The sequence below is a fragment of the Psammomys obesus genome, unplaced genomic scaffold (assembly GCF_907164565.1).
Source record: "Psammomys obesus unplaced genomic scaffold, mPsaObe1.curated_primary_1811, whole genome shotgun sequence".
Classification (NCBI taxonomy): domain Eukaryota; kingdom Metazoa; phylum Chordata; class Mammalia; order Rodentia; family Muridae; genus Psammomys; species Psammomys obesus.
This window is the reverse complement of record NW_026592710.1, coordinates 5,999,007-6,023,386: the sequence shown is the minus strand read 5'-3', so window position 1 is coordinate 6,023,386 and position 24,380 is coordinate 5,999,007. Positions and strand designations below refer to the sequence as shown.

General features: G+C 52.6%; 1 protein-coding gene across 1 annotated transcript; it reads right to left on the bottom strand.

The window, feature by feature from the left end:
- Positions 1–6,672: 6,672 nt before the first annotated feature.
- On the bottom strand, positions 6,673–17,876 carry Spsb1 (splA/ryanodine receptor domain and SOCS box containing 1). The gene is made up of 2 exons (XM_055615381.1): positions 17,046–17,876; positions 6,673–8,769 (listed from the first exon to the last, which is right to left on the bottom strand). Exons 1-2 carry the CDS (start codon positions 17,737–17,739, stop codon positions 8,642–8,644), a joined length of 822 nt encoding a protein of 273 aa, XP_055471356.1. The 5' UTR covers positions 17,740–17,876; the 3' UTR covers positions 6,673–8,641.
- Between the last annotated feature and the right edge of the window lie 6,504 nt (positions 17,877–24,380).

The following is a 24,380-nucleotide window of genomic DNA, read 5'->3' as shown; positions in this document are numbered from 1 at the left end:
TGGGAGCTGGGCAAGAGCACAGAGGGGCATTCCTGAAAGCTTGCAGGCTAGAGAGCACCCCTGGCACCCCAGGGAAGCAGGGCTCCCCAAACCCTCTGGTCTTCAACTGCACTCCTCTCAGATGAAAGCCTCTGGGGAGTCTCCCAGAGGCAGAGCCAGACTCTAGCTTAGGCAAAGGGTGTTTTCCTTCCCGGCGGACAAAACATTGCTGGCGCTTTCAGGAGGGGACTGAACACCCTGTCCACTCTGGCGGCCTTCGGCCAGGGTTCCTGGACGGACACAAGCGTGCTTTCAAAGGCAACAAGATTAATCATGCGTCTCCTTCCTCCTCCCCACCCCTTTCCCTGTCACCCGCTCAGCTCTGTTTCAAGGCAGACTTGCTGAGAAACGGCTTCCAAGTGGCCCTAGGAAGTGATCGTGAGCCCGGAGTCCTGCAGATCCTGCCACAGCCTCCACTGCTGGCGAGGGCCGAGAAACATGTTCCAACTTTTGGTGAGCCCCTTCCAGGGACCCCTGCCCACCCCTTAGAGCTGTGCCAGCTTGACGCAGTGGCCTGCACGGACACTCATCCGCACCTCCCTTAGGGCTGCTCCCATACACAAAGCCCTTGGATAAGCTGTGGTCCCAGCCCCGGTCCCCTGTGCCTCTGGTGTCAAGTGGCCAAAGCGGGAGAGACCAGGACACAGAACAAGCAGAACAAGAGCCAGACTCATCAGTACACATCTCTCAGGCCACGCCCAGGTGCTTGAGCTAAAACAGAACATTCCAGAGCATTCTTCGAGCTCCTGAGAGAAAAACCCTGAAGTCGGACCCGCATGAACGTCCTCAGGAAGAAGGTGGGATGCTTTGGAAACTGGGCTCTCAGCCTGGATCCCCTCAAGGTCCCAGCAGACTCCTGCTAAACCGGAGAGAGGCTCCAGGCGGCTGAGCAAAGGCCTGTGGGGTTGGCGCCAGGGCCCCCGAACCCGCTGGGGCAAGCTGAACTCCAGCAGGAGGTGGCTGTTCACCAGTAAGCAAGTTGTAAAACCCAGCTCAGACACAACATCTGGCAGCTGCTTCAAATAGCTTTCTGTCTGCAGTTGGAGCTGCTTGTGGCCTCCTATAAATCAACCCATGTGCACAGAGGAGAACTGTGCGGGCTGACCACGGCACCCTGGTTTGGCATGGCACTAGCTGTGCCTTCTGTCTCCCAGTAGCCCAGGGCTCACATTCCATGTCCTTGTAGGATCAGCTCAGAACAGCCCTGCAGGAAAAGCTATAGGGATACGTGGAGTCCCTGCGCCATCACACGAAGGACGACCTCTTGAGCGCTCTACAGGGAGCTTGACACTTGAGGGGTGGTATCTCAGGCTCACCCTCTGTTTGCAGAGATGTCTGAGTTATCCTTTCCAGAACCTGACAATGTATGGGTCAGAGAGGAGACAGAGTCTAAGTTAGTGTGCATGGTAGTGTTTATAGCTGGATGCTGGTTCCACCGCCTGTTTGCCCTGGGTTCCTCCCACCAGGGAATGCGGATCAACGAAGCAGAAACACGGTGTCATAGAACTGGCCTTAGGTAAGAGGTCAGGAAGGACAATAACTATTGATGACCAAGAACCCCTCTTGCTTGACAGCAGCCCCATGGGCTAGCCTGGGCTGCACCTCTTACCTGCTTCTATTCGAAAAATCCTTCCAGCTACCCCAATTACTCTGTCCTTAAGATGGAAGTGGCGGCTGCATGGTGGCCCCCAGTGACGTGTCTGTGTTTTGAGGCTGGACCCCATGGATGTGACTGTCCCTGAGGAAAGGGTCGCAGTAGATGGCACCGAGTGAAGGCCTTGAGATCACCTCACTTGGGCCCTGATGACAAGTGTAGTAAGACAGGCACAGAAACGGAGGGAAGGGGCTAGAGGCTAGTTGGGTTGGGAAAATGCTTGTATTGTGGTCTTGAGAGGCTGAGTTTGATCCTCAGAACATAAGTAACAAAAGGCAGCCGTGTGGTGCATGTCTGTAACTCCAGAGGCAGGAAGAAGCAGTCTCTGGGGCTCATTGGTCAGTTAGTCTAACCTGCTTAGTGAGCTACAGTAGGCCAGTGAGACTTTGTCACAAACAAACAAACATACACCAAATCAACCAACCAAACCAGATCAAACAAAACCCCACCAAAGTAGAGAACTCACCAGGGGCAACAGCCAAGGTTGTCTCTGGCCTTCACATACATGCCACACACACACAGACCAAATGTAGCTCACTGAGGTCATGGGAGGCTAAGGGATGCCTGGAAGCTAGAAGAGGTCAGGAGGCCCCTCCCTAGAACCTCCATGGAGAGTACCTACTTGTCCAGACCTGTTGGACCTCTGGCCTCCAGAGCTGTGGGAGAAGGGTGATATTTTTAGCCACCCCATGCTCAGCACTTTATCATATGGTCTCGGGAAATGAATCCAACATGGAACCAGAGATCCTGAGCAAGCCAAGAAGCTCTTATCAGCTGGTCCTTTGCTGCTCCTGCCTCTCAGACTGAAAAACAAACAAACAAACAAACAAACAAACAAACAAACAAACACAAAGCTAGATTTGGTTTCCTCCCGGAGAAGCTGAGGCTCCTGCATGCTGGCTTGAAGGGTGCCCTCCTGGGAAAGGGCTGACTTTGGTAAACACAGCATACATGACATGCAAGGGGCCCTGGTGGCTGGGAACCACGTAGGTACTCTCATATGTCTGTAGCGTAGACGTGTTCTGAACACTCCATAGATACTGGTTTATGAGTCCTGAAAAAGTCCTAAGAGGAAACATAATCCCCCTCTGACAAACAAGGAGACAAAGAGAAACAACAAAGGAGGGTGTGAGGACCACAGCCCCTTCCTAGGCCACGTGGAAGCAAAAGAAGCCAGGTACAAAAGGCTCCATGGTGTTGAGTCCACTGAGCAGAAAACCCACGGAGGTGCAAAGTGGGTGCATGGCTGCTGCGCTGTGGGCAAGGGGAAATGGGAGAGTGATGCAGCACGTGGGGCGAGGTCCTTTTGGGGATGATGAAGTATTTCAGATTGAGATGGGGGCCAATGCCAGTATTGGGAGTGTGCTACCTGCTACCCCAATAAAGGTTGAGTGCACTGAAAAATGGTGAATGTCTTGTCATGTGATTTCAGCTGCAAATAAAAAGATAGTTCCTGAGAGGACAGTCCTGATAGGGAGGTCTTGCCTGAGCAGTCTGGAGACCTGATAATGTCACCAGGCTCCTGGTTCCTGGAATTTCCCAGCCTCTCCTCCAGTGCTTCCCTGTGGGCCCACTTGCTGCATTCGGAACACTAGACCTTTGAGCCTGGGTGGGGTGCTGGCATTGCCACCTTAGCCTTCAGCTCTTCTGGGCTTTGGTGGGTGCCAGATCAGCAGACAGACCTGGCCGAGCCTTTGTACAGTGGCTTCTGCCCCAGTGGTGTCACCAAGCCCCTCCATGCCCCCTGCAAGCTTGTACAGGACAATGGGGAAGTGGCAGGGGGATATGCCTGAGTAAAGCTATGTGCAGAATTCTGGGATCTCAGGGACCCTGGGGCAATCTATCTACCAGTCCCCAGCTTCTCCATCTCGGCCTAGTAAGCTTGCTCGGTTACTGCGTCTTCCTTAAATTCCTCAGGTGAGTCAGATGTGGGGGCCATCCGTGGACTTCTGCTGACACCCCAGCTGGGGCCTGTTATTTATGGGCATATACAAACCACATCCTGAGAGGCATAATTCTACCATGAGATGGCATCAGTAGAAAGAAGGGACCTGGAAATCCCTTTCTGCCTGGAACACAGACCCAGAAGGGTTGCAGCTGGGCCTGCGCTGGAAGACAGCCCCAGGGCCAGGTCAGCACTAGGGGCACTTCTATCTAGCGGCTAGATCCTAGCGGCTGCCCTTAGCTAGGGCTTTCTTACTGAGAACATCTCCTGCTCAGAAAATCTTAAGACCTTCGGTGACAGTAGCAGACCTCCTATGGCCTCCCAAAAATATTGTAAAGAATCTGAGTCTAGAAGACAATCACGAGGTCTGAGTGCACCAGAAAGATGGACAGGCCGTGTCCTGGCTTCGCACAGCCGAGTCCTGAGAAGCTCTAGGAGAGCCATGCCCGGCTTCCTCTGGCTCGCTGGGCCAGGACATCATTTGTTGATCCTCCAGCCTGATCCGAGCTCATGATTTCCTCTTGGGTTGCCATGGCCCCATGCAGAAAACACAGCAAACTCCTGGCCCTGTGCAGTGCATTTATTTCAAATATTCCTTGTGGCTGGAACCCGACCATGTTTGGGTGTCTGGACTGGAACATGAACGGATTGCTCTGTCTTCAGCCCCCTCCCCAGCTTCCCCAGCATAGTTTACGGTTCAGCAAAGTCCACATTCCTCATCCCGCCTAGGAGCGGGAGGGAGGCTGCTGCCCAGGATGGAGACAGAGGCGTCTTCCCATCTATGGCCAAGCCAGAGAGCCGGCTACCTGCTCGAAGGCAGGGGATTAATTACAACCAGATGGGCCAAGTCTGCACAGATGGTTTTATTAAAACTGTTCCCTTCAGCACAAAGGCCGGCTCCCCCAGAAGTCTCCTGGCAGCACAAAGGCCCTCATTTTGCTGGTGCCTCCCCTACCCCATGCCTGACCCCTCTCCTCCCCTGCCACCCTTTCAAAGGAGGCCCGAGTTCCAACTGCAACCCAGACATGAACTCCTGCCTAAAAATAACTCTAGACCCACCCTCTTCCCTCTGCCTACCATCCGGGGAGGGCATGGAGGGCTCCTTTTCCCAATAGCCACCTTGATTTGTGGCAGGCTACCTGGGAAGAAAGAGTAATTAGAAGGACGGATCAGGAATGTCTGGCTTGACCCCGGAAGCTAAGTCCCAAGGCAGGAAGTACTATCTTTCGGAAGAGCTACAGTCTCTGCCACGCTTGCTGGCAGGTGTGCCATGGAGCACACGGGCCCTGCTGTGGGAACCCCACAGTCCCTTGTTCCGTCTGTGACTACCGTCTTGCAGAGCCTCATCCAAGGTGACAGCACCCATGTTAGAACCTCAGTGCAACTGAGGAGGATCCCATGTGCTAGTGCCTGGGTCAGGCTGCCGCCACACTGGAGTGAGTGAGTCTCTTTACCTGGCAACTTTGCAAGAGAGTTAGCATTAGAGCTATAGTCCCAAAGTCCCATAGTCTGTCCAGCAAGGTTACTTGGGGAGTGTAGGGAAGGGCAGGTCCCTGGGCCTACCCCCGGAAATACTGGCTGGGCCTGTGTAATATACATTTATTTTACCTTTTTTTTTTTCCATCCCTCCCTTCAGGATCCCATGTCCCCAGTCTGGCCTTTAAATCACCATGTAGCTGAGGATGATCGTGAACTTTTGCTCTTCCTGCCTCTACCTCCTGAGTACCAAGATCACAGATATATGTCACCATACCAGGTTGTGTTTTGTTTTTAGAATTTTAACTGTTGTGTGCTTGTGTGCATCCACCACAGCGTGCATTAGGAGAGCAGAGGTCAGTTTGAGGCAGTCAGTTTTCTACATTATATGGATTCTAGGGATGAGACTCAGTCATTAAGCTCAGCAGCAAGTGCCTTTACCTGCTGAGCCACCTTGGCGGCCCATGCCAGATTTCCTGTGGTTCTGGCGAACCCAGTGCAGGGCTTCACATGTTAGGCAAGCACTGTGGCACCAACTGAGCTACATCTGCAGAGTAAGAACTTGCATTTAACAATGCAGCAATCTAAGGAAAAACTGGTCAAGAGAATCTCAGAAAGGACCATGCTGTGTGGCTTGAGCTCCCTGACCAGGCACTTCCCACAGCACCTCCAGAGCCCAATACACCCTTCAGTAGAGAAACCCCAAATGAGTTGCACGCACACTTAGTGGCTCTCTAGAAATTAGTTATGACATGTGAGCTCACTTAGTGAATTTTTCGAGTGTTCGCAGCATCATTCTTCGTTCCTCTGAATAAGCCAGATTTTCCCGTCCTTCCCACAGGGCCTCTGCCTGCTGCCGCTGGAGGGATGGGTTCGCTGGGCAAGGTTCTTTCAATACCACAATGTACTTGATGCGAAGGACAGAAGCCTAAGGTCTTCTGATAATTGCTGAGACTGGACTCTGGGGACAGCTGGCTGCTGCTCCGGTCCTAACCAGGCCACAGTCAATTTAAGTTTTCCTTAGTTGTTCGTGTGTGTGTGTGTGTGTGCGCGCGCGCGCGCGCGCATGTGTGGTCTGTGTACACATACAAGCATGCAGAGGCCTGAGGCTGACAGCACAGCATTTTCCTCAGTCACATTCCACCTCACTGTTTTGAGACAGGGAGCTCAGGGATTTGGCATGACTGGCTGGCCTCTTGTGAGTCTCTGTTTCCCCAGTGCTGGGGTTACAGATGCATCCCGCTGCTCTGACCCAAACTAAGGTCCTCAGGCTTGACTGATAAGCACTCATACTGAGCCATCCCCCCACTCCAGCTCTCACACTAAGTTTTTTAGCAAGGCAGTGAGAGGAACTGCAGCGTGCAGAATCACTTCCTATTAGGCTTACTGGGCTACGCTAACCGGGCGCCGGTGTTACTCCAGGGTGGGCATCCCACTCTTAGAGCAGGCCAAGGAGCAGAAAGCAACACAGGAGCCACTATCCCGGCAGGACAGAGAGGGCTCAGCCACGCCCCTCTCCCTTCCCCCAAGGCACAAAGGACCCATGTGGTTTCATATTTTAACAAACTTTTGTTTATTAGGTTATTGTTATGAATCATCGTAAAGTAGAACAGAATGGGCTTTCAAAACTATACAGGCCTCAAGGCTTTATGCTGATGGGAGAGCGGCAAGGGGTGGTGAGTCCTGGGGCAATGGAGCACGGGGGATGCAGGAGAGCCTGGCACTTGACCAGTACCCCTGGGGTAGCGCTGGATCAAGAGGACAGGCTGGGATCTGTACAACTGAATATGATCCACTCCAAAACTGGAACAAGTAAAAGTTTACAGTCTGACAAAAAACAAAAACAAAACAAAACAAAACAAAAAAAACCCCATCAAAATATAAGGGAGTAATTTACATTCTTTATCTAGTCTTGGCACCAATTTTGTGCTTTAAAAATTATACTCCACTGGAAGATTAAAAAAAAAAAAGGTACCCTACAGCAGCTGCTTAAAATGATTCTTACAAATATATATATATATATATATGTAAATATATTAAACATTTTCAACAAATAAAGATATCTATTGTACCTGTGCAGAATGAACAGAACTGGGACTCAATGGGAGTTGATTTCTTTTCTTTCTTTTTCTTTTTTAAGGACAAGGTTTACCATGGCCCGGGGCGGCCACAAACTCAGCATGCCATTGAACTCCAGTCCTTCTGCCTCTGCCTCCTGAATGCTGGGATCACAGGTATTTCACACCTTGCCTGATTTTCCTTGGTGCAGGGGTGGGGAGTGGGGGTGGGAGGGAGGTTGGGGGGATGGAACCTGAGCTTCCGGTATGCTGCTAGGCGAGCACTCTACCATCTGGGCTACACACCCTACTTAGGGAGTTGCTTTAAAGTAGAAGAAATGGTGAGAGAGCAGGAGCAGGGGCTGGGGTGCTCCATGAGGGTGTTGCTGGGGACAGGCACCCTTGGGGCTGTCCTGCACCCCACTTCTGAGGCTTGAGGGTGTGTGTGCTAGAGTCGTTAGCCTGAGGCGAGGGCACAGGCTTTTCAAGATGCTCCACTCTGCTCTAGTTTCTCTTATCCTGTCTTGCCTCTATGGCTTCCCAGGGTTGGAAAGCCTACTCACGCTTGTTTGTCTGACAATCCTCCAGGCCTAGAGCTTTTTCGGCCACTAGTGGGAAATATCAGAAAAATCAGGTGCAAAGCTCAAAACTCATGGAAGACCAGAGACCCAAATGTGCAAATGATATATGACTGCCCAAGGGAAGCAGCTACCTGGGGACACGGGGACTTGCACAGCCCTCTAAGTCTCCTTGCGGCCTGCTCGGCGGCCTGGTGCAGAGCTCCTTGGGAATCAGGTTGAAGGATCTACACAACGACACACTCGTATCTGTGCTCAAAAGCTCGTATGCCACAGGCATGTCCCAGGCGGGGTGGCAGGTGGGAGAAAGTAATAGACCACACCAAGGGAAGTGACCCCAGCGGGCTCCCTTTCTAAACGGAATAAATAAATGGCCTTCATTACTGTCTGAATAATAGATACAGGGCACAGAGCACCAACAGCTGGCGCTGAGGCTGGCCCTCACTGGCCCAAGGGAGGACATCCTGAGCTTCATCCGAGGGCCGGGGCCTGGGCCTGGCCATTCCTGCTTTCGGAATCTGCCCTGGAGCCCTGGCCTCTCCCCCTAGCCTCACCTCCCAGGTCCCCCAGGTGGCTGCGGACCCTCCGCAGGGAGTGGGGGAGCGGCCCACTCCACCTGAGAGCAGAGAGGCGCCCGAGGAGGCATCCATAGTTTATTCTCTGCATCTGGTTCAGGGAAGGGCCTGGATGGTGCTGCTTCAGCCAGCGTTGGGAGGAGGAGAGAAGTCCGTTGGCATCGGTCCACCCCGCAGAGGCGGCTGGTGGGATGAGAGGACACGTCTGCCCATGGCTGAGGGTGGGCATCCATCGCAGGCTCGGGGGGGTCAGTGGACCCCGACGGCTCAGTGAGTTGGCACCAGGTGGCTGTCGTATGGTGGTCCTGGGATGTGGGTTACTGGTAGAGGAGGTAGGCCTTGAGGGAGGCAGGTAGCGGCAGAGCGGGGATGGCACCCAGGCGCTCCTTTCCTAGTGCTAGGCGCACCGAACGTCGGCACAGGTCCATGAGTGGCAGGGGCTCAGCTGGGGAAACCAGGAAAGAGAGGAGAACCTTAGCAAAGCTCAGGAAGGTTCTGGAACACACAAGACAGTGCTTACAACATGTCTGGCCTGGGGTAGCACCAAATCAAGTGAATTTTGACAAGCAGATTGTTAACAAATGTGATTTTAAATTGTGGTGTCGACGGCAGAGAAGTCACACTGGACCAGATAGGTTCAGAAGGCCCCTGCCAAAGGGGGTCACTCACTCTCAGGACAGTGATTAGTCCCACCAGAATAATCACAGAGGCCATTGCTGTCCTCAGTCCCTATCCAGAAAAGGGAACTGAGGGACAGCATCTAGAAATCTTGCCTAGGCTTGGCCTGCTGGAAGAGATGGGACTGCGGCCTGAGGGGCTGTTCCCAGTCTCCCTGTGGGGCCACTCTGCCCTGTCTGGACAAACACGTGACTAGCTCTGGGGCAAATGAGAATCAGCTTTCGGCAGCATGCCCCCTTTCCAGCTCCAGGGCCCCAGGAGGCTTGCAGGGCAGGTCCTTGTGTGTCACCTCAGCATCCACTTTCAGGAGCTCGTCAGTGACTGTGCTTGCCTTCAACCAGGAGCAGAAAGGGTGCCAAACAGGCCAGGCTGATAGCCAATTCTGGCACCCTGTGCCTGGCACACCCACTCTGAGCTGCCATACTCTTTACTCCCCAAGACAGAGGTGGCGGCCAGGGCTCAGTGGGTAAAGGTGCTTGTCGCCAAACCGGAGGACCTGAGATCATTCTCAGTCGACTCACATGGTGGAAGGAGAGAGCCAATACCTACAAAACCTTTGACCTTCACATGCACGCAATTGTGTGTGCAAGCACATGTGTATGTGAAATAAAACATATGAATGAACAAGTAAAATTAAAAAAAAAAAAACAAAAAAACAAAGAAATGCTTCCTCGGAGTCATGTGTAACAGGTGGCATAGCCAAAGCACGGTCATCAGTCAGCTGGCCCCACAGCCTGACAATGGTGTTCGGGGCCATGTTAACCAACAGGCCAGAGCTGGAGGAACCCCAGGTCTTTGGGCTTCCTTCAGCCTGATAGGAAAACTGGAAATGCCAGCCTAGCTGCTGCTGGAACCCTGAGGGCATTCAGGGCTACTACCTCCCTGCCCTGTCCCAAACACCACCAAGATGTTCCCAGCAGAGGAACTCAGAGCTGAGCTGGCTCGGGCATCTACATGAGAGTGGCTTCCCCTCTCGGACTCCAAGGCCCTGTTCTGTGGGCTGAGAGTCCAGGCCCTGTGTCCTGCAGAGGAGGTCCCAGCCTGGTAGCATCCCAGAGTTCTTAGGAGTCTAAAATTTGTTTCTCTCAGCTTCAGAACACATGGAGGGTGGGCACACCCTGACAGCCAGTGTCCCCCCAAGCAGCCCTTTCCCTCTGCTTAGAACAATGGGGAAATGTTCGGTGCTCCCTGGATCCTGGGGCTAGCAAGAGCACAAACCAATGGACTGTGGCTTGGTCCATGCCCAACCCTTGACGGTGAGCCTCCATTGTGAGCCAAAACTAACAAACAAACAAAGTCCAGAACAAAAACTTGCCCTCCAAATCCCACTCCACGGGAAAGTGGGTTCTTTTAAAAATGTGTGTGCTTATTATTTTGTGAATGTGTGTGTACAGATGCGTGTGTATGAATGTGGAGGCCAAAGGACAGCTTCAGCGACATTCCTCAGGCAAACTGTTCCCCACATTGTTGTTCACCAGCCTGAAACTCACAGGCGGGCGAGGCTGGCTGTCAAGCCTCAGAAATGTGCCTACTTCTCTGTATTCCTCATGCGGGGCTTATATCATACCTGGCCTTTTTCCATGTCTTCTGGGGGCGGTCACACTTGGGCTCTCATCCTCGCAAGGCAACCATCTTACTGACCGAGCCATTTCCCTAATGCCCAAGTGCATTCGTTCTTCGGTTAAACTCTCCCATATTCACCAGTGTGCCTCAAAACGGTAAAAATAACCCCTTTAAGGGCTGGAGATGGCGCCCAGTGGCAAAGCATGTGCTTAGCGTGTGAAAGGCCCTGGAGCCATACCCCATCACCAAATAATAAACAAATAAATAAAAATTATTGAAGCTTGGCTTTTATGTCTGAGAACATGGAGACTGCTGATGGGTGCAAGATTTCTTGGGGTAGGAAAATGCTCTGACACTGACTGGAGGAGGCACTGGGTGCTTCAACTGGATGAAATGGAATGGCGCCTAAGCTGAGTCTTATATCAGCTGCACTGAAAAAAAAATGAACTGGGCTGGGGAGACAGCCCAGTCTGTAAGGTGCCTGCTGTGCAAGCGTGGGACCTGAGCTTAGCTCCCAGCACGCATGAAAAAGCCAGGCCTGGTAGCACTTGCTCATAGTCTCAGCACTGGGGAGGCAGAGACAGGAGGATTCCCGGAGCTCACTGGCTCGCTAGTTTAGCCATATTGATGAGTCCCAGGTCCCAGAGAAAGAGGTCCTGTCTCAGGAAGGATACCCAAGGCTGACCTCTGGCCTCTCCACACACTTGTGCATATGTGCCCACCCATGCTTATATCCGGCCCACAGGATAAACCTGAGTTGATGGGATGGCTTGGTGTGTAAAAGCATGTGTGGCAGAAACTTGATGACCTGAGTTTGATCTGGTGACGGGTGTGCCAGCAGACGTGTGCATGCACACGAAAAACCACACACACTTGATCAAAAGTTTTAAAAGATAATAAACTTTAGGCATTACCTACACTCTAACCTGAAGGAACTCTGCAGCCAGAGCTTTTCAGGAAGAGGGGCCCAGCAGTAACGGTTTTTAATGAGAAGCCTGGATGTAGAGCCTTTCCTAGACAGCCCAGTGATCGCCAGGAGTCTGCAGGCAGGGGGTGAACCAAAGGAGTTTCATCCATCCCCAGCCCTTCTGCAGGGTGGAGCAGGGGACCATCGGTGTCGCCCTTCACTGCTTGGAACTCTTACCATCCGGCATCACTGGGGCAAAGGGCCTGGGGCTGCCCCGACTGCTATTCCAGGCGGATGTGGCTCAGCCCCACTTAGGAGGTAGAGAGGCATCCCCAAGGGCTGGAGGGCTGTTGAGGAAGCACCAGGAGCCATCTAAAGTGGCTCAAGAGCCCTACCAACCCAGGGGTTACCCCACCATGATCCCTCGGCACTGAGTCTTAGGGCACCTCACAGCCTTGTAAAGAAGGTTTTCAAACCAGAGGACTAGAACCGAACGAGTCCCTGCTCCAGCTTCCGTGTTTCAGGGCGGACACTGCAGCCACCGCCACCACCATGGTAGGTGGCGCTTGTGCTATGGACCTGGTAGGACTGTTGCCCACACCTAGAGATGGAAACTGACATCAGGAGCCCTAGGCCTGAGAACCAGGGACTCAGAAGAGGTGAAGCAGCTGCTTCATTCACCCATGCAGAAAGCAGGCACAAGCGCAGGCACACACACAGATGCAGGTACAGGCGCAGGCACTGGCACAGGGGTGGGGTGGGGAGTTTCTGTGGTATGGTCATGGGACCAGCTTCAGGAGGGGCAGCTAATGGCTGCAGTAATGCATTAAGAGTTGAGAATATAACCAGAGTGAATCAGGCACTCCGTGAACAAGAACAAACAGGTCACCTTTCCCCACCCTCGTAGGGGAAGAAGCGACAGTTCACAGAGCTGTGGTCTGCCTGCTTCTCAAATCCTGAGCAGAGAGGAGAATGCTCGGACCAGGAGAACAGACACAGGCATTCTGCCTCAGCAAGATGACCACTGTACCGATTTCCAGTTGGTCACTACCTGGGTCCAAGAAGGTCTCTCCCACTTCAGTACTTTTGGCCAAGAACTACAAGAGTACCCTGATCCATCCAAGTGCCCACGGTCGCTCCACTGAGCTGGGGCATACATCCTGCTGGCTGCAGCCTCTGGCCACTCATGCTCCAGGAGGCCGAGGTGGTCGCTGATTTTTACGTGAATGGCAGGAAAGGTGGGGCTGAATGTGCACCAGGAGCAGATGGTTGAGGACCTGGGTGAGGCCACATGCCAACTTCTGCATTTCTAAGAGGAACAGCTTCTGAGCGGCCTAGGCAGTTCTGCACAGCTCGAAAGCCCAAACCTGGGAAGTCAGTGGCACGCTGAGAAAGATCTTCCCCACATGAAGCTTCAGAAGCCCCAGGGCTAGCCGGGGAGATGGCTTAAGCAGTTAAAGCATCCGTGCAAATGTGAGGACCAGATCTGGGTCCCCAGAACCCAGTAAGTGCCAAGTGGACATGGCAATCTGCCTGTAATTCCAGCCTTGGAAGATAGAGACGGGTTCCCCCAAGCAGGCAGGCTAGCAAGACCAGCGAGCTCCAAGTCTGACTGAGAAACCTGCCTCAATGACTAAGGGGGAAGAGTTACTGAGGATGATTCCTGACATGAATCTTGGACTTGCACATGCGCCCACACTCATGTAACCACACAGTGGCCCCCATATGTGAAATTGCTCATATGCACAAATGAAAACTTAAAAAAAAAAAAAAAAGGCATGTGCTATGTCCCAGTTCATGACAAATGATCCAAGGAAAAAGTCACATCAGGAGGGGACTCTAGTTCAGTGACAGCCATGTTGCTTACCCTCATGGCACCTGCGGCTGACCTGGTGCTGGCTCCTACAAGCAGCTGGCAGCGAGAACACTCATGGGAACGTTCTAGATAGTTCTGAGTGGAAGTAGCCACTGTGCTTATTTGTTATACTAAGCAGTTCTCACAAGAGGAGCCATGAAACCTCAATGCCTTGTCCCTGTCCCCAGGGAAGGACAACTGGTATCTTTCCAAGCGACACAGTGCTCTTGGTCTCTGTCCTTCAAACTCTGAGGACCTGCTTCCTCGTGAGGCCAGTGTTTCTGAGAGAGAGTGTGGCACTCGCTGAAGGAAGTCCTGGCAGGGGCAGGGTAACCAGCCTCCCCACAGCACGCTTGGATGGGGAGCATCGAGAAGCTCCGGGGCAGCTAGAGAGCGCCTGGGGAGGAGGGCACAGATAGTCACACTAAAAACTGGCCAGGAGCAGAGAGAGGCAGTGCACGAGTAACTACACACTGAGCAACAGCAGCCAGGCTTGCTGGCCGCCGGGAACACAGGCTCCCCGGAGCCTCTGCAAGCTCTGACCCTGCTGACAGCTCGGTCTCAGACATCTGGCCTCCTAAACTGGGACAGAATAGATTTCTGTTGTTTAAATGCCTGGTTCAGAGCAATCTGTTCTGGCAGCCCCAGGAAATGAGTATAACATCCTTCTTCCTCCATCAGGCACCAGGCTTTAACCCTGTTCCACCGAAATGACTCCTGGAAAGGTCACCAACAACCTCCTAGTTGCCAAGAAAGCAGTCAGTATTCTTGACCTGTCATTACTTTGTCTTTCTTGAAACTCTTCCTTCCCTTGGCACCCAATACATCTACTGGGATGCTCTGGACACATGGCCTGCTTCTCCTGGGTCTCCTGCTCCTGACAGAGTCTATCTTTAGCTATTAAACCTGGCTCACCCTCTGGGTGCTCTCATTCAGGGTCATGGCGTATCTCTTGTTGTTTTTGGTAGGCTGGGGATAAAATCTGGGTTCTTGTGCATGCTAGGCCAGCCCGTTACCCTTAGGCAACACCCCATGCCATCTGAACATTCATGACTTCCCCTGCTGGCCCCTGGGTCTCCTTTCTACAGCTTTCCCATCTTCCTGATTGCGACCATGCCCTTCAACCTGCTTGGGCCAAACACCTGGAGTCCCATCCTTGCTACCTTCCCATTTCATGCACGCAGCCTCCTGAGATGTGCATTCCAGACTCTGGCTGCCTCTGTCACCTCTATAGCTCTCGTCCTGCCTCAGACCCAGCCATCTCTTACCTGCACAGCCATCACGGCCGCCACTCTTGCCTACCATCAGCCAAGGGATCCCTGTAAGGTCTGAGTCACCCCCAACCATGCACTGAGGTGTCAGTGTAAGCACGTGATGGCTCTAGCACAGGCCACCTCTCCCTCCCTACTCTTCCCCTGCAGCGGGGCTAATGAAAACATGCCACTCCACACGTCCTGCTTAGCATCTCAAGAAAGCACCACACCTACGTCCCCACCTGCATCTTCCAAAGCCAGCCATATATGACCAGGACTATGGGAGAGAAGCCACGGATCTTGCCGGTGCCTGGCACTCAGGTGAGCTGGGGAGAGCCCAGAGTGTATATCACTGACCAAGAAGTATCCTGATGTGACATTCTGGGTCTTTCTGGATCGAGGCTGCCATGACAGACTGCCTGGGTGAGGTCAGTTTCCATCAACTGATTCCCAGTCTCATACTCCTACCCAACTTCTTTAGAATTTTCCAGTAGGGCTGGAGTTCTGGATTGAAGAAAAAGGAAGAGGCAAGCATTCGTCCCTCTCTGCTTCCCAACATCTTACATATAGATGCACTATGACTGGACGCCTCATACCATTGCCCCCAAGATGGACTGTGTCCTTCAAACTGAGACAAAACCAACCCTTCCTTCCTCATCAGGTATTTTGTCCCAGCAATGAGAAAAGAAACTAGCTTGGCATGCAGCCCTCCACCTGACGCAGAGCTGGGAAGAGGACCATCTGCTCACAGGATATGTGTAGACCTCTAGAATGGCATTGATGGAAATGTGTAACAGGAGTTACACATGACTTGCCAAGGGCAAACACACCCCAGGCCCCTTTTGACTGCTTAGAGCCTGTATTCTGTACAGGAGCTGGGATACATGGAAGCCATGCAAACTCTCAGGGCTCACGGAAATATTGACAAGCCTACTGGCGAATGACAAGGCTGGACAATTCTCACTGGAGCTCAGATCTGGGGTCTAGCAGACAACAGTAGCCTTGGCAATCCCCCATCTGTATGAAATGAAGGGAGGCAGGCCCAGAACCAGGGTCCCCTTTGAACCTAAGGCCTGGACACCTACACTCAGGAGTTCCAATCTCCAGCCATCCCTGCAAAGGCGGTTGTGGACTTTGTCACTTATTTCTGTCACAGAACCTGCTCTGCTAATTCCCCACTGCAGGTCTGGGATGGCTTCCTCAGGAGGCTTCCTTCTAGGTTCACACTTGCCCACACTGCCAGGAGTGCCAGACCTTGAGTTGGGCTGCACAGGGAAAGATGGAGCAGCGAAGGCTCCGTACTGCAGGTGCCCCCACCCAGCGACTGGCTCGCTGCCAGGTCCAGGCAGAGCCTGGGTAGGATGCAGAAGGAAAGGGGAGGGCTTCTGAGAAGATTAGGAGTTAGTTCATGGTATGTCTGACTACTCTGAACATTGCGCTGCCTTCCAAAGACTGGCTTGAGAGGGGTGAGGCAGACTTGGACATCCTGGAGGGTCAGAGGTGGTGGGGTGGTCAAGCTCTGTGTTCCTGACATCAGCGAGACCCATGCCTATCATGAAACACAGGTTGGGGCTGGTATTTGGAGTGCCAAGCCAAACCTGTCCCCCACAGCAGCCATGGGCGGTTGGCACTTTCTGACTCATCTCCTTATAGAGACGGAACATACAGACCGCAGGAGACACCCTTGTAGGTAACAAGCTCCAGAGAGGGCACGGCATGGGGGTTGATGGTACCGGAGCACAGACTCCTGCTAACACAGCTCTCCGTTCCCAGCCACACTGGGCAGTCACAAGCCTGCACCTGCCAGCGGCACAGTGCTGCCGCTCACAGGCACTACCACACAGAGAAAGGCCACACCCCTTTCCAAAAGGACAGGCAGTCACTGCTGACTCAGCACACTGTCCCCACTCCAAGACCAAGCAAGTCTTTCGCAAGACTGTGGTGCAAAGGAGCGTCTAGCTCTGGGAGGGAAAGACTCGGAATCTGGTCATGCTTGGAAAAGGTCCCTGGCTTTCACCTATCTGAGACCTGGTAACACTAGCTACTGTGCTGGAATATGGTCAACGATTGTTCAAGGCTGGAAGTATGTTAACCAAAGAATAAAACCATTCATTCACCTGTTCATTATTCCACCACACATTCATCCAGTCACCTGACCGAGTCTACCCATCACCCATCATCCATCCACCCACCCGCCCACCATCCACCCACCCATCATCCATCTAAACCAGCCACCCACCTACCCATCCATCCATCTTCCATTTACTCATGAAGCACTGCCAGGTATTCCATTAGGCTCTAGACTTCTTCACTTAGCCAGATATGGGTCAAAAGTGGCCTGTGAGGATCTGCAAACACTGGACTATCTACTTAAAGACATTTTAAGTACAATAACTACATAAGCTGGCCAGGACCACAAGGACACAGGGGACAACGCTATTTTAGACAAAGCAGGGAACACTTACGATCAAGTCCGTTCAAGTATCGCATTCGGATCTCACAGTGGCCCCAGACGGCACTCACTACAGGATACAGTTTTTTACCCTTGAGTCCCCGGAAAGCCACTCCCATGTACTGTCCATCCACGATGAAACTCAAGGTCCCATCATCCATGTCCAAGGCCACAAGAAAGGAGTCTGGGACAATGAATGTCTCATCTGGCTCCAGAAAGGCTGGGTATGTTTTACTTGGCTGGTTCTTGCCGTCATGGTAGAGACGGTTGCGCCCCAAGTCCCAGCCCCAGGACTCATGGTTATTTCCTACAAGGGTTGTGTACCCAACAGAGTGCAAAGGGGCATCCGCTGTGGCCACCCCTACCACGGCATGTGTGCCTCGTTGCCTCATGGCCCACGTGATCTGCCATACATGCAGCCCACGTGTGTACCCAACTTTGCCTCTGATAGCGTCCGTGCTCTGGGCCACCGGATGCCGGTGAAAGATCAGCTTGTCGTCTTCCTTCACGAAGACATTGAGCGAACGGTCATTATTGTTCCAGGAGTGGAGCAGCTGGACGTCATAGGACACGGGCGGCATGTCGAGCAGCAGGTCCAGCCGGGTGGGCTTGCAATAATCCAGACCCTGGAGCTCCTGCTTTAGAGGCCGGTATGTGGGGTCCCGCATGTCCACAGTCTTGATTCCTCCCGTGACCTTCTGACCCATGGTGGCCTTTGATTTCACCTTCTCACTGACTCCCAAGGCAAACTCATCAATGTTGGGTGTTGATTCTGGAGCTCTACTCAGGGCCGCACAGAACTCCTGAGGAAGGTTCCTAGGCGATCTCCAAAGGTTGGGAAGCACTCAGTACTGCCTAATGGGCAGAAAGAAAAACAGGAGCATAGGTGAGCTGGGGTGCAGTAGCAGGGGCAAGATTAAAGAGAAACACAGAACCACACACGCTGGTATGTTTCAGCAGCTTGGAACCCTGGCACACAGTGAAACGTCCCTGTCCCGGTGGCTATGCTGTCACCATGGTCTGTGGGGGGGGGGGGGGGCAGGGGTGGGCTCAGGGACCGGGAACTACACTCCACAGGGGCTGAGGCTGGGCTTCTAGTTGGCAGTTCACAGTCAGAAGGCCAAGGTGGTAGCACAGACCCCCGTGTGAGCCTCAACTCAGTGACACCTTCTTGGTCGGATCGAATGGAAGTACATTGCTCTTGCTTCACTGTGTAGAACACAAATCACAGCACTGGCAGCTTCCCTTTCCAGCAGTCACAACACCATGCGGTCCAAGGCGGGGACACTGATACAGACATCAACTCTGGAACAGCAAGCACGCTTAGCCAGGCTCCACAGCCCAGAGCCCTCAGCAACTCCTCCTCAGGTCCTTACCCTGCCCAGACTGGAGCCACCAACAAGCCTGCCTCAAGGCCCCTAGCTGGGCCCTGGATTCAGATGGACATGGAAGGGGCAAGGCTCATCCGCTAACCCTCATGTGGTTCTGGGCTAACCTGCAGATGACGGAGTGCTTTGTTAGAAGACACTTTTCAACCAGAAGAGCACGTTTCACCCTTGAGTGTCCCTGCTCCAGCCCAACTCCACGCCACCTCCTTCCCCTCTGGCTTCACCAGATCCATTACAGAGGACGGGAAAGTGGGAGCAGAGGAGAGACCCCACTGCATCTGTCTACTCGCCCTCCAGTGAGTGTCAAGATGATGATGAGGAGGAGGCTGGAGAGCGGGACTGGCAATACTTTCCCCACCTGTTGCTGTCCAACCTTGGGTCAGGGGAAACAGCAAAGCATTTGCACTCCCGGGGGCTCACTCCCAAAGAGAGGTGCTGGAAGATGGCTCAGTGGGTAAGGACCTCCCACAAGTGTGAGGACTAGAGTTTAGACCCCCAGAACCATGCAGAAGCTGGGTGTGTGTGTGGTAGCCTACTTACTATCCCAGTGCGCCTGGAGGTGAAGGTGGGCTCTCTCCAGGGCAAGCTAGTTAGATAAACGAGCTAAGATGGGGAATTTAGTGAAAGACCCCCTTCATATATAAAATGAAGAATAAAGACGACACCTGAAGCCAGCCTCCACACACGTACGTGCAGGCACACAATCAGATATACACACACACACTTACCACCCCCCCACTCCAGAAGGACCTTTTGGCTCCCCAGTTTGAAGACAGGCTCCAATGAAGAAGAATGAGGAATGTAGGCTCCAGGATATATGATCTAATGGAATGAACACCAACAAAGATGGATGAAGGCCAATAAGCCACAGTTGCTGGGAAACAGGGTCACTTGTGCCAAGGAGCTCTAGGGTACCTGAATAAAGCAGATAAATGGAATGTGAAGGAATCTAGAATCTGTGCAGGCTGCACAGGTTCCACAAAGCCCTGCGGATACTGTGGACCTACTTCTGCATATCCAGGTACAGCCATCCTGCTTTCTCTCATCTTCCTTGGTGACACTAGGGATTCAGCCCAAAGCTCTGTACATGCTACATAAGATCTCTACCACCGAACTCATCACCAGCCTTTTAAAAACTTATCATTTTGATCCAAGGCCTCATGCTGCTGGCTTGCCCACTCCTTCGTGACTTTTGCTTCAAGTTCCTTGAGTTACTGTTTTGATGTCTTAATGAACGTATAACCTGTAAGCTAGAACAAACCCTTTCCTTACCTAAATTGCTTCTGGTCAGAATGTTTTATCACAGCAGCAAAAATCAAATGACAACAAGCAGAAACAAGGAAATTCTATGTGTAAAGGCTCCATGCTAATTGTCTTGGGCTTTGTGGACCAGACTATTCAACTTCACCATCATAGCACATAAGCTAGCACATAAGCAAGGCACAGAAGCTGCTTCTCAGAGCTGCATTACAATAAAACTTTATTTATAAAAACAGGCCAGCCCTCAGCTTGCTAGCCCAAGCTAGATTATGGCTCCTCCTCTGCCTCCACTGAACAAAGTTTTGTGAAGGCTGCAGCAGGCAGGCATAATGTGAATATCAGAAGGAATCCCCTGGCAGCCTTGGAAAGAACAACCCAAAAAAAAAGTTACCTCGGAGCGGAGCGTCCACTATCTTGTCCAGGTCATTCTCATGAGTTCTAGTTCTAAGGTGCACCCAAAGGCCTGTGTATGGCCTAGTGAGTTCACTAACACCCACGCCGTGCTGAGCTGTGTCCCTCCCTGGCCCATAGGAAGAAGGTGAGAGCAGCAGGCGTGGAATGGCTATGAATGATGGGTGTCCACAGGAGAGAAGGTGTGGGAACGAGGATTTGGAGAGAGGGTTGGCACAGGTTAAAGAGTCTCCAGTGTTACAGAACGATTCTTTCAGAAGGACGGGCCAGGGATATGGTCCAAGCACTCCGTTGTATGTGTGCCCCATCCCATCATTGGAGTCACCTTCTGAGTGGTCAGCTGCCATGGCAATCCTAGTCACCCTTGGCTCATCTTTTCTGTGTGTCCAGGTTGTTGGCTGAAGATGACACTGTGCTGTTGTTCAGAGCTCGCTACCTCCTAGCCTACATGAGTGTGTCAGAGCCATACCGCTTCCCTCCTTCCATCCATTTCAAAGTGTGCCTGTGCAGGGAGCTTGAAAGGTGGCCCAGAGGTTAAAAGTGCATACTGCTCCTGCAGAGGACCCAAGTTCGATTCCCAGCACACACACTAGGTAGTTCACAAGCGCCTGTAGCTCCAGTTCCAGAGAACCTGGGACCTCTGGCCTGTGTGGGGACTGCACTCCTAGTCACGGACCCCACCCCACACAAATGAGACATGCCCACACAGAAGTGGTCTTCCATTCTCACCTCTCCCTGTGCTGCGGCCCGCGGGGTGCGTCCCCAGGCCTGTCTCCAAGGCTCCCACACTCGGGACAACTGTGCCTTGCACACCAACTAAGTTTCACTCTTGGTTTTTCCAAGTTCCCGTTTGTTCATCTATAACATGGGCGTCACCTCTGTATTGCGTGCTTATCTGAAACTCAATAGAGACAGTGCCCTAAAGAGGGCTTGGTACAACTGGCACTTAACTTTTGATGTTCTAGAATGTGCTCATTCACTAAACAAAGATCACTGTGAGCCAATCTTCCTGGTTACCACCCCTGGCCCAGCAGATGAACATGGCCTCTGGCTATGACCCAAGCACTGGAATGCTGTCCCACAGAAGGCTAAGATGAAGGACTCCACTAGGCCAGAAGTCAGTGAACTTGTTTTGTGAATGGCCAGATAGTAAATATTTTAGGCTTTCAGACAGTGTGTAAATAAACGGGTGAGACTATGTCCCAATAAAACTTTAAGAAAACAGAGAGCTGGATTTAGCCCATAGCCATAGTTTGCTGACTGACCCCTCTTATAAAGCTGTGAAAAAAATTGCTGACCTGCTCCCCAAAATACCTGGCCATGGAGCTCAGGGTGGGGTGGGTGTGCATCCTTGAGTGCTGAGTGACAGGAACATGGGTGGGTCTGCACAGCTGTGGTTAACACTGGACAAGGCAGGCTTCACTGGGCCAGTAGGGAGTCCAGCAATGGGGACTAGTGGCAGGAAATGGGGGGACCAGTCTGGGTCACCCTACTCCCTACTGTTCTGGAAGCAAAGTAGAGGCTCGGGCTTTATGGGGTTCAAATGTGCCACATGAGTGCCAGGACCTGAGGTTACCAAGGGAGCAGATGCAAGCCTCTGAGAGGTGGGAGGACTCGGCCCTCGGCCCTATCCAGGAGCTGCCAAACCATGAAGGGTGGGAAAGGGAGCGGCTGTGTGTTGCCTTGTAGGCTGAAACTAGACAGCAGGGAGCCCACAGGGATGGGCTGCCATCGCTGTGTCCAACCAGTCATGGCAACCACGAACGCCTACAGAGACATGCACACACGCCTGCATGCACGGGGGCACCCAATGGGTGTTAATGATGCCAGTGGTCACCGAGGCTGAGGAGCAGGAAGTTGGTGGCTCTTCCCAGAGTCCCTTATCGGCTCTCGTGCTCAGAAAGTGAACTCTGGCATTCACCACCCTCTTCCTCCTCACAGCACCTGCTGGCCATCCTCATGGCTAGCCAAGCCCCAAAGTCCTAGGCGGCACCCCTCTTCCCTTCCAAATGCTGGCCACCCTGAATAATGAACACATCCTGCTGTGCTTAGCCTCGGGGCTGCACCTGCCAGCTGCCATACAGTGACAGAGCTGGTGATTCCCAAGGACCAGGGACACACCCGAGAGAGGACGGAGACATACAAACACTGTGTGTGAGCACGTGAGTGCGCACATGCACGCTCTAACTGCACATCTGTTACTCTTATCGGGCATCACGGAATATGTCCAGTCATTCTCCCAGCAATGTTCTTCTCCAGATAAAATCAGATTAAAGATCAACCGAGGACAGCAGGGAAAACCATCATCAAAGGGAGAGCAGGTCTTCTGAGAGAAAGGATAAGCCCTGCACAACAGGCTGAGAACTTGGTGAGTCACCAAAGAGACCTACCTCTTGTTTGGAGTCTGAGTTCTTGTTCTAAAGTCAAGACCAGTGACAGGAAGCATGTGACATGAAAGCTACCTGAGTAATTACTCAGAAAATGATATGTGAGTAGCTTCACGGGTCATGGCGGGCAAGTAACTCCACCCCCACCCCCGCCAGTGTGCAGTCTGTCCCCTTGTTAGTGACGTGTGACTGAACCGGAGCATGTGGCACAGGGCTATGGGCTTGGGGTGGACGGGTGGGGTGCCCTGGGAAAACTCAGTGTTTTCACAGTTCTCACCTTTCTGCTCCTCATACCCCAGTTCAACCCATGCTCCACCAGTCACAGCCTGGGAATAGAAGCACCCCATCCCCAAGTGCACTGTGAGATCTTCCTATCTGTGGCTGGAGGGGTGTGTGTGTGAGGGAAACACAGAAGGGAATTGATGCAAGAAACACAGTCAGGACCACAAGCAGGCAAGATCAAAGCCAAATGCACTGTAGACACTGGCCCTGTGAGCTGGCATCTGACAGGCCAGTTTAAAGACAGACAGACAGACAGACACACACACACACACACGCACGAACGCACGCACGCACCATGACTGAGTCTATGCTTCTTTACAGTGGAGTGAACCAGATCAAAGGCGCAGGAACTAGGGACAGGCTGTCTGCATCCACCAGACCACACTAAACCCTGCGGTTTTAATTTCTTCCGCCTTTCTCTGAGGAAGAACTCCAACCCCTCCCCCAACTCCTGCCACACACAGAGCTGGGGGTCATTGCTCAGTTCCAACTTCACTGCAAAAGGCAACAAGGGGCAGGGGCAAAAGCTTTCAATCTAGTTCAGGTAGCCCAAGGCACCAGAAACCTACCAAAGGTGACATCTGTAACAGACTTTCAAATGCATGGCTTGGCTCTAACAGATGAACTGCCAAAGCCTTGGCTTTCCAGGGACAGCCTTCCATGCTCTTAGGCCAGGGCCCCTTGTTGTTATCCAAGACATCAAGGAGGACAGAGGAGATTGGCAGAAAATTATCAGCTCATGTGATAAACAGACCCCCAACCAGGACAACCTTCTCTGCAAGGGGTGTGTCCCTTCATGTGCCTGTTATGACACCACTCCAACCAGGTGCTAACTAGTCTTTCACAGTCTCATTTCCCCCCACCAGGGGTGGTGAGACCCCTTTCCCACCCTGTCCCCCAAGGCCTACACACAGGAGCACTTGGATGAAGACGCTTCACGCAGCACAAGGTCCATCCAGAAGCCCTGGAAATGAGGCAGCTTGGGACAGGCTGCAAAAATATACGTGAGGCTGGTAGAACGGGTCACGAGAGCATCTCTGAAGGAACAGGATTTGGTCTCTTGATGCATGGGTGTCTGTTGCAGGCATAGAGAAAGAGTCAGAAGAGCAAACACCAGGCATTTCACAGTCCCCTGTAAAATGACCCTGCGACACAGTGCTAGGAAAAGATGAGGCATGTCCGTTTTAGACACTCTAAGGTCCATCCATGACTGACAGGGAAGCAGAGTAAAGGATGAGAATGCTGGTCAGGCTCCAAGGCCATCCCAAAGAAAGCCATCATTTCTGCAACTGCAAGAGTGACCCTGCACTCTTGCTAAATCACCAACTTGCTTTGTCCACTGAAAACAGAGCAGCCAGTCCCTCACCACTTGCCCCAAACACAACTGCTCTATTCTACAACTCAGCCAGGTGGGTTCCACTCAAGCTCTGCCCCTGCTGAGGGCCTCAGAATGCTGCCCCATAAAATGTTGCTCCGGCCTCAACAGACTAACTCTGGAAGAAGAGGAGAAGGAGGAAGAAGAAGGGGGACCTCAGAGAGGGATGTCCAGAGGAATAACTTTTGGCTCTTGGCTCAGACAGAACTTCTGAACTTGCCAGCCTCGACCTGGGACCCTACCAT

Excerpts from the sequence above, each read along its gene's own strand:
- Spsb1 (XM_055615381.1), bottom strand. The coding sequence starts at position 17,739 with ATGGGTCAGAAGGTCACGGGAGGAATCAAGACTGTGGACATGCGGGAC. Across the intron at positions 8,770-17,045 it reads ATACTTGAACGGACTTGATC|CTGAGCCCCTGCCACTCATG; the intron begins GTAAGTGTTCCC and ends TGGTTTCCCCAG.